The sequence below is a fragment of the Oryctolagus cuniculus genome, chromosome 10 (genome assembly GCF_051225735.1).
Source record: "Oryctolagus cuniculus isolate XC-2025 breed Fujian yellow rabbit chromosome 10, ASM5122573v1, whole genome shotgun sequence".
NCBI lineage: Eukaryota > Metazoa > Chordata > Mammalia > Lagomorpha > Leporidae > Oryctolagus > Oryctolagus cuniculus.
The window spans coordinates 126218805-126237593 of record NC_142876.1 but is presented as its reverse complement, the minus strand read 5'-3'; the positions used below and the strand labels follow the sequence as shown (position 1 = coordinate 126237593).

General features: G+C 48.3%; 1 protein-coding gene across 1 annotated transcript in view; it reads left to right on the top strand.

The window, feature by feature from the left end:
- LOC127487200 (uncharacterized) overlaps positions 1-17753 on the top strand; it is a 62965-nt gene extending 45212 nt beyond the window's left edge. Inside the window, exon 3 of the mRNA XM_051831843.3 lies at positions 17136-17753. Coding sequence (XP_051687803.3) covers positions 17136-17391 — 256 coding nt within the window. The 3' untranslated portion in view covers positions 17392-17753. The remainder of the gene's footprint in view (positions 1-17135) is intronic.
- The last annotated feature ends 1036 nt before the right edge of the window (positions 17754-18789 follow it).

Genomic DNA, 18789 nt, shown 5'->3' with positions numbered 1-18789 from the left:
CCTTGCCCCTTCTGCCTGACAAATCTTCCACAATCTCCCAAATGCAGCCCAATATCTGCATTTCAAACACCCTGCTCCGGATCCCGATTCTCTAGGGGGTCTTGCTCACCCTTCCTCTGAACCCTGGATGGCGCCAGCCAGCGAGGCTTCCTTCTGTCTGATACCTTCAAGGGAAAACTCAGATAGGAGCTTCTTAATATGTACATCCATAAAATCCTTTGTTTCAGGAGGAGATGTGTGAAGACAGAGACCCATCTCCTTAAAAACCCCCGGCCTCAACCGGACTGCACGCTCAGCCCTCTGCCTCTATGCTGAGTTGCCCGCCTGCCTGCCCAGGTGTACTGTCTCCATTCAACCATGTAACCTTGCTCCTTCCCCCCGTCCTAGCGACTGCACTCTCTCTCAGGTCATGTCTGGAGAGGTGCCCATCCATTTTTTTTAACTTTTATTTAGTAGATGTAAATTTCCGAAGTACAGTTTGTGGATCACAATGGCTTCCCCTCCCCCATAACTTCCCTCCCACTGCAACCCTCCCATCTCCCCCTTCCTCTCCCATTCCATTCACATCAAGATTCATTTTCAATTATCTTTATATACAGAAGATTGATTTAGTATATATTAAGTAAAGATTTCATCAGTTTGCACCCACACAGCACACAAAGTGCTGCAGGAGAAATTGAGCCCATCTGTTCTTGCGGATGTCCCTACCCTAATAAACTTTGCTACTTTTTACTTTCCACTACTCTGTCTCATGCCTGAATTCTTTCTTGCATGGAGACAAGAACCCTCCATTCTCCGGTAACAGTAGTATAGTGATTCTTCCCACCAAACCTGCCCTTCCACACACACTCCCACCGCCCTTCCTCCCTCTCTATTCCCATTCTTATTTTTTACTAAGATCTATTTTTAATTAAATTTATACACATATGATTAACTCTATACTAAGTGAAGAGTTTAACAATTTGTATGAAAAAAAAAAAAAAAACCTGTTCCTCAACAGTCAAGACAAGGGCTGCTAAAAGTCAAAGTATTAATTCCACTTCCATAGATTACCTTTTAGGTGCTGTGTTAGTTATCAAGGATCATGGAGAATATATGGTATTTGTCCCTTTGGGACTGGCTTGTTTCATTAAGTATGATGTTTTCCAGTTTCATCCATTTTGTTGCAAATGATAGAATTTTTTTTACTGCTGTGTAGTATTCCATGAAGTATGTATCCCATAATTTCTTTATCTGGTCTTCAGTTGATTTGCATTTGGATTGATTGTGTATCTTAGCTATTGTGAATTGAGCTACATTAAACATGGTGTACAGATAACTCTTTCATAAGCTGATTTCATTTCCCTGGGGTAAATTCCCAGGAGTGGGATGGCTGGGTCTTATGGTAGGACTATATTCAGATTTCTGAGTTATCTCTAAACTGGTTTCCATAGTGGTTTTACCAGTTTACATTCCCACCAAAAGTGGATTAGGGTACCTTTTTCCCCACATCCTCACCAGCATTTGTTGTGAGTTTATTTTTGTATGAAAGCCATTCAAATGGGGGTGAGATGAAACCTCATTGTGGTTTTGATTTGCATTTCCCTGATGGCTAGTGATTCTGAAGATTTTTTCATGTGTCTCTTGGCCATTTGGATTTCCTCTTTTGAAAAATACCCGTTTAAGTGCTTTGCCCATTTCTTAACTGGATTGTCTGTTTTGTTGTTGTTGAGTTTCTTAATCTCTTTATATATTGTCATCAATCGTTTATCAGTTGCATAGTTTGCAAATAATTTCTCCCATTCTTTCAGTTGCCTCTCCACTTTCTTGAGTCTTTCTTTTGCAGTGTAGAAGTTTCTCAATTTGACATAGTCCCATTATCAATCTTGACTTTGATTGCCTGTGCCTCTGGAGTCTTTTCCAAGAAATCTTTGCCTGTGCCAGTGTTTTTGCAGTGTACCCCCAATGTTCTCTAATAATTTGATGGTATCAGGTTATAGATTTAGGTCTGTAATTCATGTTGAGTGATTTTTCATGTAAGGTGTAAGGTAGGGGTCTTGCTTCATACTTCTGCATGTGGGGATCCTGTTTTCTCAGCACTATTTGTTGAAGAGACTGTCCCTGTTCCAGGGACTGATTTTAGTTCCTTTGTCAAAGATAAGTTGGTTGTAGGTGTGTGGGTTGACTTCTGGAATGTCTGTTCTGTTGCAGAACAGAAATGGTTTATCTATAAGTTTTTGTATCACTACCAGGCTGTTTTGATTATAACTGCCCTGTAGTGTGTCTTGAAATCTAGTATTGTGATGCCTCTAGCTTTGTTTTTGTTGTATAAGATTGCTTTAGCTATTCAGGGTTTCCTGTGTTTCTATGTGAATTTCAGCATCATTTTTTCTAAATCTGAGAAGAATGTCCTTGGTATTTTGATTGGTATCACATTGAATCTGTGAATTGTTTTTGGTAGTAAGGACACATTTTGGTGATACTGATTTTTCTAATCTATGAACACGGAAGATTTTTCCATTTTTTTGGTGTCTTCTGTTTCTTTGTTTTGCAATTCTCATTGTAGAGATCTTTGACATCCTTGGTTAAATTTATTCCAAGATATTTGATTTTTTGGTAGCTGTTGTGAATGGGATTAATCTTAGAAGCTCTTTCTTAGCCATGGTATTGTCTGTGTATACAAAGGCTGTTAAATTTTTCGTGTTGATTTGATATCCAGCCACTTTACCAAAGTCTTCTATGAGTTCCAATAGTCACTTAGTGGAGTCTTTTAGATCCTCTCTATATAGAATCATGTCATCTGCAAATAGGGATGGTTTGACTTCCTCCTTCTCAATTTGTATCCCTTTGATTTCTTTTTCTTGCCTAATGGCTCTGGCTAAAACTTCCAGAACTGTACTGAATAGTGAAGGTGAGAGTGCGCATCTGTGTCTAGTTCAGGATCTCAATGGGAATGCTTCCGAGTTTTCCCTTATTTCAGTAGGATGTTGCTTGTGAGCTGGTTATACATTGCCTTGATCATGTTGAAGAACATTCCTTCTATGCCCAATTTGCTTAACATTTTCATCGTGAAAGGGTGTTGTTGTACTTTATCAAATGCTTTGTCTGCATCTATTGAGGTAATCATAGGGTTTTTGTTCCTCAGTTTGTTATGTGATGTATCACATTGATTGATTTATGAATGCTGAACCATCCCTGCATACACATAAATTCACGTATGTACACACACATGTACTCATGTGCTTACACATTCACACACATCAAAAAGGCCAGGGGCTGCCATAGGAGCTAGCAAGGACTTGACAGTGTCCTCTGCAGGGAGACCTGCATGATGCCTGGCCAGGAACCACATGCGGTCAGTGGAATCCCCGAGGTCTGTGATGCGTGTGATCCTGAGAGAAGTGGCCCCACTTGTTTTCTGCCCTATAACTGAACACCTGGAGCCAAATAACATGTGACGGAAAGAGCTCATTGTGACCCATGGCTCTGGACAGGCAGGAGCACAAAGCACAACGCTGTTACCTGCTTGGTTTCTCAGGGTGGAGGGGCCAGGGGTTGGTTCAGAGAGGAGGGGACACAGCCCAGTGGCCCTGCAATGCTCTGCTCCTAGCTGTTTAAGCCTCTCTGGGGACACTACCCGAGGCCCTTGCTGAGGGCTGAGCCCCCGTGACCCGAGACCTTTGAAAGCCCCAGCTGCCTGTCAGTACCATGACATTGGCAGTTGGATTTCACCAGAAGCTGTGGTGAGGACAAAGCATGTGTAAAGCGTTGCAGGGGCTGCCTGGGGAGTGAGCACACAGGTTACGTCCTGTAAGCTCTGCCGATCACAGCACTGAAGCTCGGCCATCGCAGGGAGTATTTGCTAAGACCTTTTGACAGCTTGGTAACACCATCTGCTCATGGTTGGTGCGGCGCTTGGCTGGAATAAGTGCCTGTGGCAGATAGGACACCAAGAAGAAACAAAGCACCAGAGGAGAGCAGGTGTCACAGCGGATCAGGGGTGTCACGGGGACAGAGAATATCACAGTGCACTGTGGGTGTCACAGGGATCTCTGGGAGTCCTGGAGGACTGTGGCTGTCTCTGGGTCTGGGACAGAGTCTCTCCTCAGAAGCCACGCGTCTTATTGTGCATTCAGAATCATGGACCCCTCAGGGATGCTTGGAATGAAAGTGCCTTCAGTTTGTTACTTTTTGTTCCATATTTTCAGGTACCAGAAAGTATAACAAGGTCATCGGCCAAGTATGAATGGTTTTTGTTTCAGAGGGGTGGGATTTAGGTAACTTTCTTGAAAAAAAGGAAGGACATGAAGAAGGCAAGTCTGTTGAGTGTTGCTGGCCTGCAGTTTCTGTCAATTAATGATCATAACTGTTCAGGCTCCGTGGGAGCTTCCAGCAGCTCAACCGATAGCATAACCTTCATGGCCGCATTTACTGAGACAGATCTATTAATGTGGAGCTGGTGTGGACCTGGAGGACGTCTCTTTCTGACCACAACAGTCTCTTTACCAACTGTACATTTCCATGGAGAGTTGGAGGTGCTTTAGTCAAACATGCAGAGCAATGAACAAAAAGAAACAGAGTGTCAGGAAGTCAGGCCGTCGGTGCACTCGAGCTGTTTACAGACACGTTGCTCTCAAGTGTCTGTATCGATGGCGATGCTTGCCATCTGTCGGTAGCACACGCTTGTTACATGAAGCTTCAGGGGATACATGCAAGCTGCCGCGTGCCATCCACACTGTCCTTCACTGTTTTTGATTGGACAGTGTCCCACCCAAGAGGCCATCAGAGGGCATCCGAGCTGTTGAAGGAATCCTTGGGGAGTTTCCCCCAGGGAAAACCTCACTGTGGCTGGAGGCTGCTCACACGCTCGCCGTCTCCACGGCTGGGAGACCAGGTCATTGCCACTGGGTCACAGATAGCTGGAAGGTCTGAGACAGTCCAGGGCTTAGAGTTGGTCTCATGTTGCGGCTTGACTGTGACATCCATGGTCCCAGTGAGTAATGCTGGGTAGACAGCCAAAGATGGCATTGCCCTCCAAATTCTTGAAATATATAATTGTAAAATGATTCTTGAAATTCTTGTGATATGCAATTATACACTGTAATTCTTAGCATTCTTGAGAAAGCAACATAAATCTAATCCAGCAAATGATTTCTGAGTGGTACCATCCTCTCCCCAAATTCTCCAGAATTCAGCGGCTAACCAAGTGCACGCGGCAGCTTTGCTGGTTATTCTAGTCACTTCATTGCTTATTCTGCCAGTGTTTTTAACCAGATCTTCAGATGTCATGTTTTAAACAGATCTTCTTCAAATGTAATGTCAGTAATATCACCAAATATTTGTTGGACTCTGCCTGCTTCTACCTAACCCTTTCAAAGACAAGTAGTACCCCTGCTGGCCAACACCAGTGTTCACATGAGGCAAACGCCCTGCCCTGGAGCTGCTGTGGCCCCTGGATCACAGTGGAGAATTCACGGCCATTGCTGCTGCCTGCACTCAGCTCTGGCACTGCGATCCGTCCATGTGTTTGTTGCCACCCATCTGTTCTTACGTCAGACTTCACTCAGTCCTGACTTTTCCAGTGCCTGAGAAGTAATAAACTTTTTAAGAGAGGCATAGATTAACAGGAAAGCAAACTGCCATTAAAACTATAAATTTGGATACTTGTTACATGGTTGAGGAGTGTATTTGGTTCAGTGATAGCTATTAGACGCATTTTACATCCATAATGATTGAGAAGAGCAGCAGAGCAGCCATTACGAGCAGTGGAACAACTGTAAACTGAGAGGGAACTGTTATTTGTTATTTTTGTGGCTCTCTCTAGTGCTAGAGGAATCTTCCCCACTGGGATAATGATTTGAAACATCAGTTGGAGCCATAAAATATGAAGCCCTTTTCAAAGTATTTTCATAATTATTTTATTACTCATGCTTTTGTTTTTGAAAAATATCTCAAAGCATGGAGATGCTGTAGTTGGGTCAGCAAAGTGTGCCTTCCAGAAAGAAATGGGTGTCTCTTTTCCCTGGTGACTCTGTGGGTGATGCTAGCTGTGGGCACTATGTGTGAGGCCTTTGGCCAAATGCCAGGGACACCAAGATCAACAAGAGCATGTCCCACAGAGGCTGTGGGATCAGAAGCCTCCATGGCCCTCCTCTCTCTCCCCCTCCTCTCTTCTCCCCGTGACACCTGCTGGCCTCCCCACCCCCCCGTGACACCTGCCGCTCTTGCACCCTGGCTCTGGGGCAAGAAAGACTCTGCTGCTGATCTCAGCTCACACAGCAGGACTCCTGGACTGTCCCAGGGTGCTGTGTCGCAGACATTAGAGTGTCACTCAGAGGCCGCAGCTACAATGCCACTAGGGATGTTCAGCCCCTTGTCAGAGTGCCTGCGTGTTGTCCCAGCTCTGCTCCTCATTCCAGCTTCCTGCTCATGGGCACCCTGGGAAGTGGCAGGTGACGTCTCAAGGACTGAGTCCCTGCTGTCCACATGGGAAACTTGGGTGGAATTCCAAGCTCCTTGCTTTGCCCCGGCTCGGTGCCAGCTGCCAACGGCATTTGTGCATGTAAGATCTCCCTCTTTCTCTGCCTTTCACTTTAATTAATCGATTAATTAAATTTAAATAAAAGTTAGATCTCTTCTTGGGGCCTCTTAATAGCCGTGCTACTTGTAGAGGGCAGTCAGGTGAGCTCAGGTTTTGAGCTGCACTCGGTACTGTTATGGGGACCCAGGAGGAGGAAGTAAGGGCCCTTCTGTGGCAGCTGATGGCCCTGGCGAGGGAAGCAGGGTGAGGATGGCTTCCCAGGGGAAATGCGACGCAAGTCAGAAGCAAGGCCAAGAGTCCTTGCAGGGCCCTGGGGCGGGGCGGACACCGCCCTGCTCATGTGCTGCTGGTGGGAACTCGGGGGCTCCCCTGAACCCACCCTTCTCCGGCTTCCCTTCTGTAGCTTCTGCCGCACCCTAATCCTCCTTTTCCTCTCTCTGTGCCTCTGCCTGCCGCGTGTCTTTCACCCCACCCGCTGATGACAGGCTTCCGTCAGTGTCCCGCATTCTGGAGGACTCCGCGCAGTTTCCCTCGTCCCTCAGTCTGTGCCGCTCTGCGCTACAATACCTGGGTCACAGGGCTCTGTTTGGGGTCGCAAAGCCAGGCTGGCGCCTGCTTGGCCTGAAAGACACTGTGACTTGTGTCACTGCCTGCAGAAGCTTTCGCAGTAGCTGGACTTCTCTCCATTGTTGGCCAATTTTTATTTTTGGTTTTATTATTTAAAGATTTTTTTATTTGAATGGCAGAGTTACAGAGAGGGAGGGAGGGAAGGGAGGGAAGGGAGAGAGGGAGGCGGGGGTCTTCTATCCACTGATTCATTCTCCAAATGACCACAATGGCCAGGGCCCAGCCAGGCCAAAGCCAGGAGCCTGGAGCTTCACGGAGCAGCCAGGACATGGAGCAGCACCCGTGTGGAATGCCAGTGTCACAGCCAATGTCATGGCTTTTCTGGCTACCCCACAATGCTGGCCCCTAGAGCAACATTCTAAGGAGATCACTGGGTACCATGCACACAGGTGTGGCCTAGAGAGACTCATGTTCAGAAACTAGCCCCGGGTATCCTGTCCTGCACATACAGCACTGGACCATCAGACATGCAAGTAAGGATACGGCAGATGATCCAGATCCTCATTGCAGAGGCCGTTATGTTTCCCTGGGATTGCTTAGTCCAGATCAAGTTGCAGAAAGCATCTGCAAGCCTCAGGTGTTCTGGCAGTGCTGGGAGATTTTGAGCCATTGGAGGTAACATGGATGAGCGTCCACTTTGTGTCCTGCAGCCGGCTGCACTGCTACCTGGCAGTTGTTTCCTCCCATGCCCTTGTGCCATGAAGGTACTTCCTGTCTGTTTTCATGTACAGGTTAGGTGTGGCAGGTGGTGTAAGCGAAGTCTAGCCATGTGCTTCTGCAATGGGCTTGGGCAGTTGTGCCTCTCTTGGGCCTGAGTCCCTGTGAAGTTTCCCCAGAATGCCACTGTCCCCTTCAAAGGGGCCCCAGTGACTACACAGGGACCTGCTCAGCCAGCCTGAAACACTGAGACACGCTCACTGCCCAGGCCCTGACACCATCTGGTCATTCACAGCTTCACCCACAGGGAAGATGGTGCAAGGTAAGGCCAGCTGATGCCTGACACCCACCTAAGGGAAACCTCTTGAATACAGTGTATATGAGTACAGACCTTTAAGGCTGGGAGGTGCAGGTGTTAAACAGAGCAGTGTGAAATAAGCACTTGAAACATCAGGTGGATGAAGAGAGGCCTCCACCCTGCATCCACACACTCTGGCTTCATCCCTCTGCCCATGGAACCTGGCTATGCTCTGTGTCTACTCGGCCTCCTTGTGCACTGTCAATCATTTGGAGAGCTCTGAGGACCCCTGGATCCTTGACTCTGGCACTAGCTAGATTTGTCCTCAGGGGGTTACATGAAAACATTCAGAGGCTTTGTGAAGCCTGAAGTGACCATCAGAACACCGGCGTGTGATCCACTTTCACAACCGCCAAGTGTCCAGCAGCATCTCTGATGTGATGTGTAACTCCTAATCAGTGAGAGTGTGCAGCTGTAGGAAGCTGAAGCACGCCTGCAAGAAATGAAATTGCTACTCTGCTGCCATTAATGAGAGCTCTGAAAAGCGTATGCAGAGAGTTCTCCTCATTTTCAATGATTCTTCATACTCATTACCACATTTAAAGGGGCAGAGGGTGGGAACTAAAAATACCATTTTGCAGGCACAGAAATGTTCCCCGGCAGCAGATGCTGAGGCCCCACAGTGCGCAGCTCCAGGGCCGGGTGCTTTCTGCTGCAGGCTCACATCATTTAGCTCTGGAGTCAGGGCAGGCCAGCGCTAGCCATGTGCTGACCCTGGTATACCCACTTCCTGCTGCTGCAGTTGCTGTGTTTCCAGGAATTTGATTTGAGCCACAGTGTGCCGTAATCTTTATAATAAAAAGCCATGGCCTTTCCTTCCCAATGCAGAATTCTCTGGAGAGCTGGAAGCTGTTTTTCTTTTTTGGTGAAATAAAACTTCATCTGACTTGCATTTTTAAAAAAATTTTTTTTGTGCAACAAAAAAGACTTTATTCACTTTCTACATGTAACCTCGTCTTTCTTTCTGAAGACAAAGAAAAACTGGTGCATGTGTATTTGCACATCTGTCTGCGTGTGTGCCTGTGTTGATGTGAGGTGGGTGTTTGTGGTCCCTCTATGAACCTTCAAGTTCTTTTTGACTTGTTCCTAAAGAATGGGGAATGGTAGAAAATACGCCGCGTGCCTTCGCAGACCGGGTCATGAGAGGGTCAGCTGCTCTCTGCTCTCCCTTGGACTCTGGGGCACTGCCTGTAAGCAGTAAGCCTGTAAGCTGTAAGCAGCATTCGAAGATTCATGTTTCCATGCCACAGGGAGGGCTTCTGCTCCTTTGCTTTCTTCCATCCAGCTATGGCTGCAATGGCTGGCAGTGCTGCTGCCATGGTGGGAATGTGAGTGCACTGCCTGCAGTGACCCATCATGGCCTGGCCTTTCGAGAGGGGAGCTGTAAACACACCACCGTCTGGGGCCTGGCACTAGGCAGGTGCACGGTGAATGCCAGTGGGTAACCAGATCTGCCTGTGCCGCTCCTAGGAGTAGAAGGGGGCTGAGGTTTAGGTAACTGGAGCTGGAAGATGCATTTTCTCCCCATTGTACCCGTCGGTCATGCCGTGCAGCCACCCCCTTGAACTCCATGGGTTAAAACTGCAGAGATCACTGATCGTGAGCTGACTTGGGGAGGTTCCAGGTGAGCTGACCTGAGGTGCACATGAGTGAGCTGACTCCTATCTTTTTTCCCTTGACTCTGGGAAAAGCAACTTCGTATATATTCTTAAGATCCAGCTGGTTTGTCTTGAAATGAAAAGTGGTTAATTTAAATGTAGACTCTGCAACACTCTGTTCTTCAGGTCCAAGTGTTACTTTCTCCTGAGTTATGTGGTTAATTTTCTTGCTCATTCTCTGATCGTGTCCTGCATACACCTGGCTGGAGCTGTGCACCCTTCTGTTAAAAAGTGGAGACAGTTATTAGCATCACTGAACGTGTTTCCACCTTTTATAATTTATTTTAGTAAAAGGGAAGATCAATTACATTTTGAAAATACTGTTCACGTTGGTAGAAGCCTTCCAATCAATTCAAGCAGGGGACTTGCAGATTCATTATTTTATAATCTAGGTAGCATCTAAGGTAATGATAAATGCTTTCCTCAGGATAAAAACATGCACTTATTTCTTTTCTAACCTGCAAATTACTTGTATAAGCCAATATTTTACTTTGCTTCTAATATTTAAAAAGAAGATGATTTAAGGTGAGTCAGTGGATTCATTCCTCTTGACTTTAAATGTCTTCATTATATACATTCAAAAGATAAATTATTATCTAATCTAAAAAGATACATTGTGATGCCTAAATAATCTGCAGAACATATTTATAACTGCAGTGTCAGGCATTGTGAATCACACTAATTGCTTTGTGTTGTAACTTTTTGCTTTGCAACAGGATTCAAGGTACAAACGTGTTCAGAGTGGGGCCGACCTTGTAGTGCAGCAGGTTAAACCGCTGCCTGCAATGCTGGCATCCGATTTGGGTGCTGGTTCTAGTCCTGCTGCTGTACTTCCAATCCAGCTCCTTGCTGAGGGCCTGGGAAAGCATTGAAAGATGGCTCGAGTACCTGGGCTCCTGCCACCCATGTGGGTGACCTGGAGGAAGCGCCTGCCTCCTGGCTCTGGCCTGGCCCAGCGCTGACTGTTGTGGCCAGCTGGGGAGTATGTACAGACAGAGTAAGGCGATTCTTTAAATGTGGTCAGGTCCAGTTCTTAAACCCTTAATTGCTGCTTATGATGTTTGTTGAGATGACAGTGACAAGAGAGAATGTCTGCATGGAGAAGGTTCCCAAAGTGGAACATTCAGATTTCTTTCCTATTTAATTTTTTCTGTGGCAGCAGCTATACAGAAATGATTGAGGTCTGAGCCGTGAGGCAGAAGGCCACGAAGCACTGTGTGCGTCGCAGAGCGGCCTGAGTGCCTCTGAGCATCACTGCTCTGTGCAGGAGGTACTGCTGGGAGATGCAGGCTTCTCTGAAGAAGCAGGGGCCATGTTCTGGGGGCGGATAGAAGGTACATGGGAGGAATAAGCTGCGAGGCTTGACCCGTGTTTGATAGACAGCCTCAGCTGACCGCCCGTGAAGACATTGCAGTGTCTGTGAGCCCTGATAGTTCAAAGCCAGCGTGCAGTGATTCATGAGGGCTGTGCTGCAGACCAAATGTCACCAAGGAGCACCTGAGCCCTCGAGAGAATTCACACCAGCAGTACTGGAGGCAGGCGTGTGGACCTGCAGGGACTGGGAGGAGGAGAAAGGGGACAAGGGAATGGTGAGGGAAGACCCAAAGCAAGTGGACTGGGAAAGACAGGGCCGCTGAAGTCCTGGAACCAGGTGGTTTCCTGGGACCTCTCTGATCCGAGCCAAGCTCTGCAGCCATGGAGAAATCACACTGCGGTTTGACTGGAACTAGCGATCCTGGATCCCAGGTCATCCCAGAGATGACCTCAGATCCACGGGTTCTCACAATTTCCCAATCTGTATTAAGCAGCTTAGGTGAAATATCTCCTGGGTTCCTAGCAACCATCCTGAGGCAGATGCTATTTTATGGCCAGTCTTTTGTAGAGGAAGCATCAAGGCAGAGAAGGTTAAATAATCTTCCCCCACTAAGAGCAGGAGAGCCCGATTAGGGCCAGGCCAGGCCTTGGGAGCTCCCGGCGTGAGCCCTATAGGTCCTGGGCAAGGAAAGGCTGGGCCTGGCTTTTTGAAGCGGGAAGCGGATGTGTGCGCAGGGGCCCAACGCTCTGCTGCGGGCGTGCACGGGGCGGCAGCCGCGAGGGCAGTGCCCCCCCATGGTGCGGATCCTGGGGTCAGGAGATGCGGTCCTAGGGGCAGCCCGGACAGGGTCGGGAGCTGCGCTGAATCCGTCTTTTACTGAGAGGCTCCCTAGCCCCAGGTGTAGTGGGATTGGTCCTGGCAGCGGGTCAGGGGGCCTCGTTTGGGCAAGAGTGGGTGGCAGGACTTGGATTTGAGTGCAGACAGCTGTGTGTGTGCCACGGTGCTCGAAGGAGCTCAGGTGGCTTCCCTCGGTTGTACAGGCGGTGCGAGGAGACTGGGTGGGTGCCCCACGGTGGACTTGCCTGGGCCGCTCAGCACCCATTCAGGGCAGCAGAGCTGAAGGGCGGCCACAGAAATGTGTTTCTAGGTGGAAATTTAGGACTTGGGCGCTTAGTTTTGGTGTGAGGACCGACTTTCTATAAATAAGGGCTGGCTGCCCTTGAACATTTTTAGAGCGTGTGTGCATCTGATGTTAAAACTAAGAATATTCATTGCCCATTTCTTGTTTTGCCAGTGGAAAAATGTACAGTTTCTCTCTGGAGTCCCTTGAGCTGTGGAGAGAGGCACAAATCTTGGTAGCAGTGAGTTTTGCACCGTTGACTGGGAGAGCCACCCCCCGCAGGCAAACCCGGGGGCTTTGTGTCTGGGAGGCCTTGCATTGTCTTCCTTGTGCCCCTGTTCACTTGCTTATGCTCTGCCATATGCTGTTTCTGTCTTGACTCGATGGCGTGCCTTTGAGGATTACAGCCCCAGCCCCCGGGCAGCGCTGCCAGTGGCCCAGTTGGCCTCTCTGAGGTGGCGATGACCTGATGTGTAGAGCAGTAACAGCCGCGTGATTGATGGTTCTCGTTTTACTTGGAGAGGAACTGGGCCTGGAAAGGCACGCGGAGGACAGCGCCGTGTCAGCGGCAGGAGGGTGGACAGCTTGGGATGTTGCTAAGAAGGCGCCCAGTTTCACTTTGGGTGATGGGAGCCCTGGAAGGTGCTGGGCTGTGGAGTGTGTTTTTGAGTATGGGGGCCGCAGTGGAGGGCGGAGCTGAGAGGAGACCAGCCTCTTCCTCTGAGGTTCTGCAGAGGCCACTGGCCTTGGGACAGTGCTCAATCCTGGATGAAGAGCAGTGTGAATCGGTAGATGAGAAACCAAGATTTTGCACTAGTCTCTGTCAGTTGGTGTTCTTGAGATGTGAGCTTGACTTTTCAGTGTTTCATCTGTGATTCTTTTGTGAGGCAAGGCCAGCTGAAATCGGGATTAGGGCACAGGATAAAATCTTTCACATCCATAGCTGATATTCAGATCCTGGAATCTTAAGGATTTGGGAACCCAGAGTGCGCCAGCCACAGGACTGCATTGTCTTGCTAATTCCCTCAAAATGCACTTGGATGTGAGTTACAACCCAGCCAAGGGCGGGAGGTCAGCAGGTGCAGTATAGTCCTGGGTGACCTCGTGAGGAAGCATTGGTAGGTCTTCAGCAGCTGTCAGCTCACAGCCAGCATCTCCAGCATTCTGAGAGATGAGGTCACTAAGTGCCAGTTCTGGGTTTCTCCTTAGAATTCAGACTTGGGATTTCTACCTGGGCCAATTGGGGTCCTGCTGCCAAATGGAGCCAGTCTGGGAGGCAGAGGGGAAGGGAGACTCAGCATCAGCACCAGGGAGGGCGGGGAGGTGCTGGGTCCCTGGCTCTTCTCAGCCCTGTTTGCTGAGAGAGTCCAGAGAGGGTGAGTGCGCTCCTCCTGCTGCTCCCTCACGCAGCGTGGACGAAGGGGATGGAACTTCTGGGGCTCCCGCAGGGCAGAGAGCAAGCGGTTCCTGCCCTGGCTGCTCCTTACTCCTCTGAGCTCACTCCTTGCACACCAGTGAGGAAAACTGGACACCTCTCCTCAGGGCCAGGTCGGTGGTCACGTGGCCCTGGACAGATTTTACCCACTTGTGTTGCAAACTGCCCACCCAGAGTCAAGCCCCTCCATCACGGTGACGGAGTGGTCTCTTGGGGACCGGCCTGGGAGCTCTGTGTAAGCAGATCCGGCTGCAGTTGAAGTCCTGACTAGGAAATGATGGTTTGAGACGGAAGAAAATGCTCTGTGGAATATGCTGTTACTGGTTCTCTTTGGGCAGGGAAAAAACATCTTTGAGTTTACCTTTAAAGACACAGAGAGCTAAAGCCGTTATGCTGCAGCCCTTAAGAAAACATTTGGATTTTATCAACGGCGCAGAAGATCAGCAGCAGTTTCAGGTCAAGTCCAGGTTAATTAGAGAGTAAGTCAGCTAACTTTCCTTCACAAATCGCAAGTATTTCTTGGTCAAGATGGCTGATGTCGACGTGCCGTGCTAGTAATGGGGATTCTTGAGACATTTTCAAGATGCTTCCATACCTCCTACAATAAGCCCATCCTTGTGGAACCATTTCTGACTGTCGTTATTTAGGATTTTAAGGTAAGATCCAAAGTGAAGCTTGACTTCCTGTTTGCTGTGACACACATAATTTACAAATTGGGAGCTTGGAATCGAGGAGCTTTCTCAGTTCTTTCACTCACCTGCCTAGTACACAATTTCTCTTCGAAAGAGAATGCACCCTGAATTCATATTTTTTCCTCTTTAGAGTTGAATTTTGCTTTTTCTCTGCATCCATCTTTCCTTTGCAAAGTGATACACACACAACTGTTTGTAAATCAAGGTTCCATAAGATATGATTATAAAAAGATAAGAAATGCAAATCTGATGTATCTCATTTTCTTTACCTTTTTTTTCCTCTGGCCTCCACGGATGTACTTTCTTATACTCCGTCTAAAAGTATTTTTTTGTTTAAGAAGTAAACACATTCCTGTTGACTATTTGCATAATATGTTAATGCAGATATACATTTAGACATCTGGATAGCATTTTAATATCTCATTCTCATTCACGAAGCTGGAGCTCACACAGATGGTGCAGTGATTTTCGGAGCATTGTTGTAAACAAATAAGGCAGCCAGGAAACCAAACACACTGCAGGATGGGCTCAGCCAGCGAGGAAGGGCTTGGGGGAGATGTTTTGACTGTGGGGTCCTCAGCCCTGACCAGTCTCTGACACGCCGAGAGGCACCAGCAGGCGGCTTCTCCATGCTTGGAAAGGAGCAAAAGCACAGCACCAGCTGTGAGTTTTCGGTTCTGAATGCTTTAAAGATTAAATGCATGTTCTCACAGTTACATAGAATACACAGGTGCATATGTACCTGTGGCATGTGTGTGCTGGTACATATGTGTACACCTGTTTCAATAACATAGGCTCATGCTGGTGAGCAGTGAGTGGATCTCTGGCTTCTTACTCTCCCTGGGGACCCTTCAACTCCTTGGCTGCTGAAAGCCCCGCCTCTGAGCTCATTCAGTCAGGGATTTACCCGGGTCCAGCTCTCTGTGATTCTGGGCAGGTGACTCTGTCTCTCATCTGGGATGATGATGGCGCCATCTCCAAGGGCAGATGGGATTGGATGCACAGGCATTCCTCCGGGGCTTTGCCGATGCCTCCAGGCGGGCAGTGCCCAGCAGGTGCTTAGAATTGGGGTCATCATTTTCTTCTTCAGCCCTGGATCTTGACACTTCTGCATACTTTGGATGATGCGAGCGGGTGGCTGGGCCTTGTGAGGACACAACCAGTGCCCTGGCCCAGGAGTAACACAGGCTGCGTCTTACAGCTGACCTGTCTTGAGCTGACTGGACAGTGGCCGGAGCTCAGTCGGCCTCAGCTTCTCAGCAGCAAGATCTCGGCTCCTGGCTTCCATGTGAAGGGTCCCTGGGCCTGTTCCGGATGGCCCTGGGCAGAGGGCAGGAGGTAGAGGCCCCGGGACCCAGGGATGCCCGAGGCAGCCACGTCTCATTGCTGTGGCAAGTTACGGGAGCTTCCCACCTGCCAGGTGATGCTGCAGCAGGCACCTTGGGTTTGATGCTAAGGACTGACCCACAAAGAAACAAGGCCAGGAGACAAGAGGCCAGAGGCCAGGAGTAGGTGCAGGGGACTCTGAGAAGAAGGTGAGGAGCTAATGACAGGACTGTGTTACGTAGCAATCACCCTGCACTTTTGTTTGTGTTTTTCACCCAAAACGACTGAAAATAAAACATCTGCTGTGGGCACACGCGGGCAGAGGGTGCTGTAGAGCAGAATGCTGCCCTCAGGTGTGCTGCCTAGCAGGATCCAGGATTGCGCACATGAGCAAGGAGACTCCTGGCGTAAGCTGATGCCTCCACCAGAGCCAAAAGCTGAATGCCCACTTGTGACGGTGCTTCTGGTGATGTCCTTGGGGGGGTCAGTGAAGAGCCGGCACCGTCTTCTCAGAGGAAGAAGGATATTTCTTCTCCGTGCATAGCTGTGTCAGAAAAAGCTCACCTGAAATGAGTGCTGGGAAAAAACCCCCCCACCCCAACCATATTTCTTTCAGGTTTCACAGAATCCCCTTTCTGGCTGCAGGGAGTTTTTGTCCAGACTCGCTTTACGCTTTCTTGTGTAAAGCTGCTGTGATGGTCACGTGTCCCTTTTTTATATGCAACACTTTGCCCACATTTTGTGCTAATTGTCTGTGTCTGTCTATATCTGTCTTCTATCTTTATATCTGTTTATCCATTTATCTATCATCTATCCACCTATTTATCTTAATTTTATTATACCAAATTATCTTGATTGCGCTGATGTCTAAATAAGTTTAATAAGTTTTGTTGTATACATTTCATTTATTCTTAATTTATTCACTTGATTTTAATACAACTTAGAAATAAAAAACTTATGGATGAAAGTTACATATTATATAAACATGTGAGCTTTTAATCATATGCACATATACACACTTACAGGGATTTCAGTGAATTTCTTTTTGCTTATAAATGTGAACAAAAGAGCTGGTAATGATGGCACCTGTGTGTGTTCCATTTCCACCACTCTAAGCTCCGACACGGTGGGAAGCATCATTTGTCTACAGAATTATTCTGCTGGTGTTTTGCTCCCAGGGAAGTAGAGAAAATACAGAGTTCCCTGCTTTTAATATCTCTGCCTTTTATGTTCATCACAGCCTCTGTTTTAGGCAGCACCCCCAACACACACACGCACACACACACACACACATACACACAAAGGTCTGTTTCCTATTTATCCCCAGAAATTTCTTTGGTAAAGTTGTCCTAAAACATGACCCAAAATTATATAAATGCCATTAAAATATCACCTGTGACTTTCCTTTTTCTTTTGTTTCCAACTAGACGAACGTTTCCTCTGAGTGCACTGTTGCCGTGGGAATGTGTCACCGAAGGAGGAAGTGAGAGTCCGGGGCTCCACCTTGTCCTCCTGCACAGGAGTCACAGTTTCTGGACATGGGGTGCACAGGGCTCTTCGGGGGCTCTGGGCTTATCAGTGGTTTCCTGCATCGTGATACTCTCATTCCAACATGTGGCCCTCGTCCCAGGTGCTTCCAGGTGTCTCGGTACCACCGGGCACCAAGGTGCTGGGCTTGTGTAAGTCTCCTCCTGAGTATGTGAGACACTGGAATGTGACTAAGTAATTGAATTTTTGACATATGCAAAAAAGTTGTAAAATAGATTAAAAAGTACCGTAAATAGACATCTAAAAGAAAGGAACAGATGGGCTCTTTGTTAAGATGTTCAGATAAAGCCAGAAACTGAGAAGCAGATGGCTTGGATGCCTGGGGTAGTTTGGCAACGGGACCTGGAGCCAGTGGAGCAGCAGATCAAGCTCTGCCTTCCCAGGACAACCTGAGCACACGGACGGGCCCCTGCACACGCGGCGTCTGCTGCTGCGTAGTGGAAACGCCCATTTGTGCTCCACTTCCATCGAAAGCAGTGAATTCACACTCAGCGGTTGGGGAGGGCGCCTGAAGTGTGAGGGAGAGGGGCAGATAAAAGCAAGCATCCCAAGAGTGCTGACTTGGGTTTAATCTTTGTAATATTGGCTTAGCCCTATCATATTTGCTTTATCTGTGGAATCTTCTTAGGAATATGCAAAGTGCACCTGCTCATTTTCCTGGGTGGGCGAGAATTTCTGGTGGTGCCCACTGGCAGGAGCATGTGGATGCTGCACAGCAGTTGTGGACACTGTTCACATTCATGCAGCACTTTCCATCCTGAACCACTTTCTTTTTTTTTTTTTCTTTTTATTTTTTTTTTGCCAGGCAGAGTTAGTCATTGAGAGAGAGAGACAGAGAGAGAGAGTCATAGACAGAGAGAGACAGAGAGAGAGTCATGGACAGTGACAGAGAGAGAGACAGAGACAGAGAGAAAGGTCTTCCTTCCGTTGGTTCACTCCCCTACTGGCTGCTACAGCTGGCGCTGTGCCGATCCGAAGCCAGGAGCCGGGTAATTCCCCCTGGTCTCCCATGGGGTGCAGGGACCCAAGCACTTGGGCCATCCTCCGCTGCCCTCCTGGGCCACAGCAGAGAGCTGGACTGGAAGAGGAGCAACAAAGACTAGTACCTGGTACCCCAACCAGGACTAGGACCCCAGGGTGCCGGCGCCGTAGGCAGAGGATTAGCCAGTGAGCCATGGCGCCGGCCCTGAACCACTTTCTAAACAGACACAGATCCACTCTCTTATCAGAAATCATTCCACTAGCGTGGCCGACCCCACAGAGCGGGGCATGGATTGAAAGCAGCCGCTTCCGCCCAGCGAGCTGATGCCCCTGAGCATTCCTGCTCCGTCTGACCTGCCACATCCTCAGTTTCACGTGGATCCCCTCCGTCTCATGTAGGGATGCTGGTTCACATATGTAGGTTTTATTAAAACCCTGATGCAAGTTTTGTTTACAGGCTTTTCTCCATGTCAGCAGTGTCTTAGGATTTTACACAGGAATCTGACTCATTCTGAAGATGAACAGCGTGATAGTCACAGGACAGGATCCTAC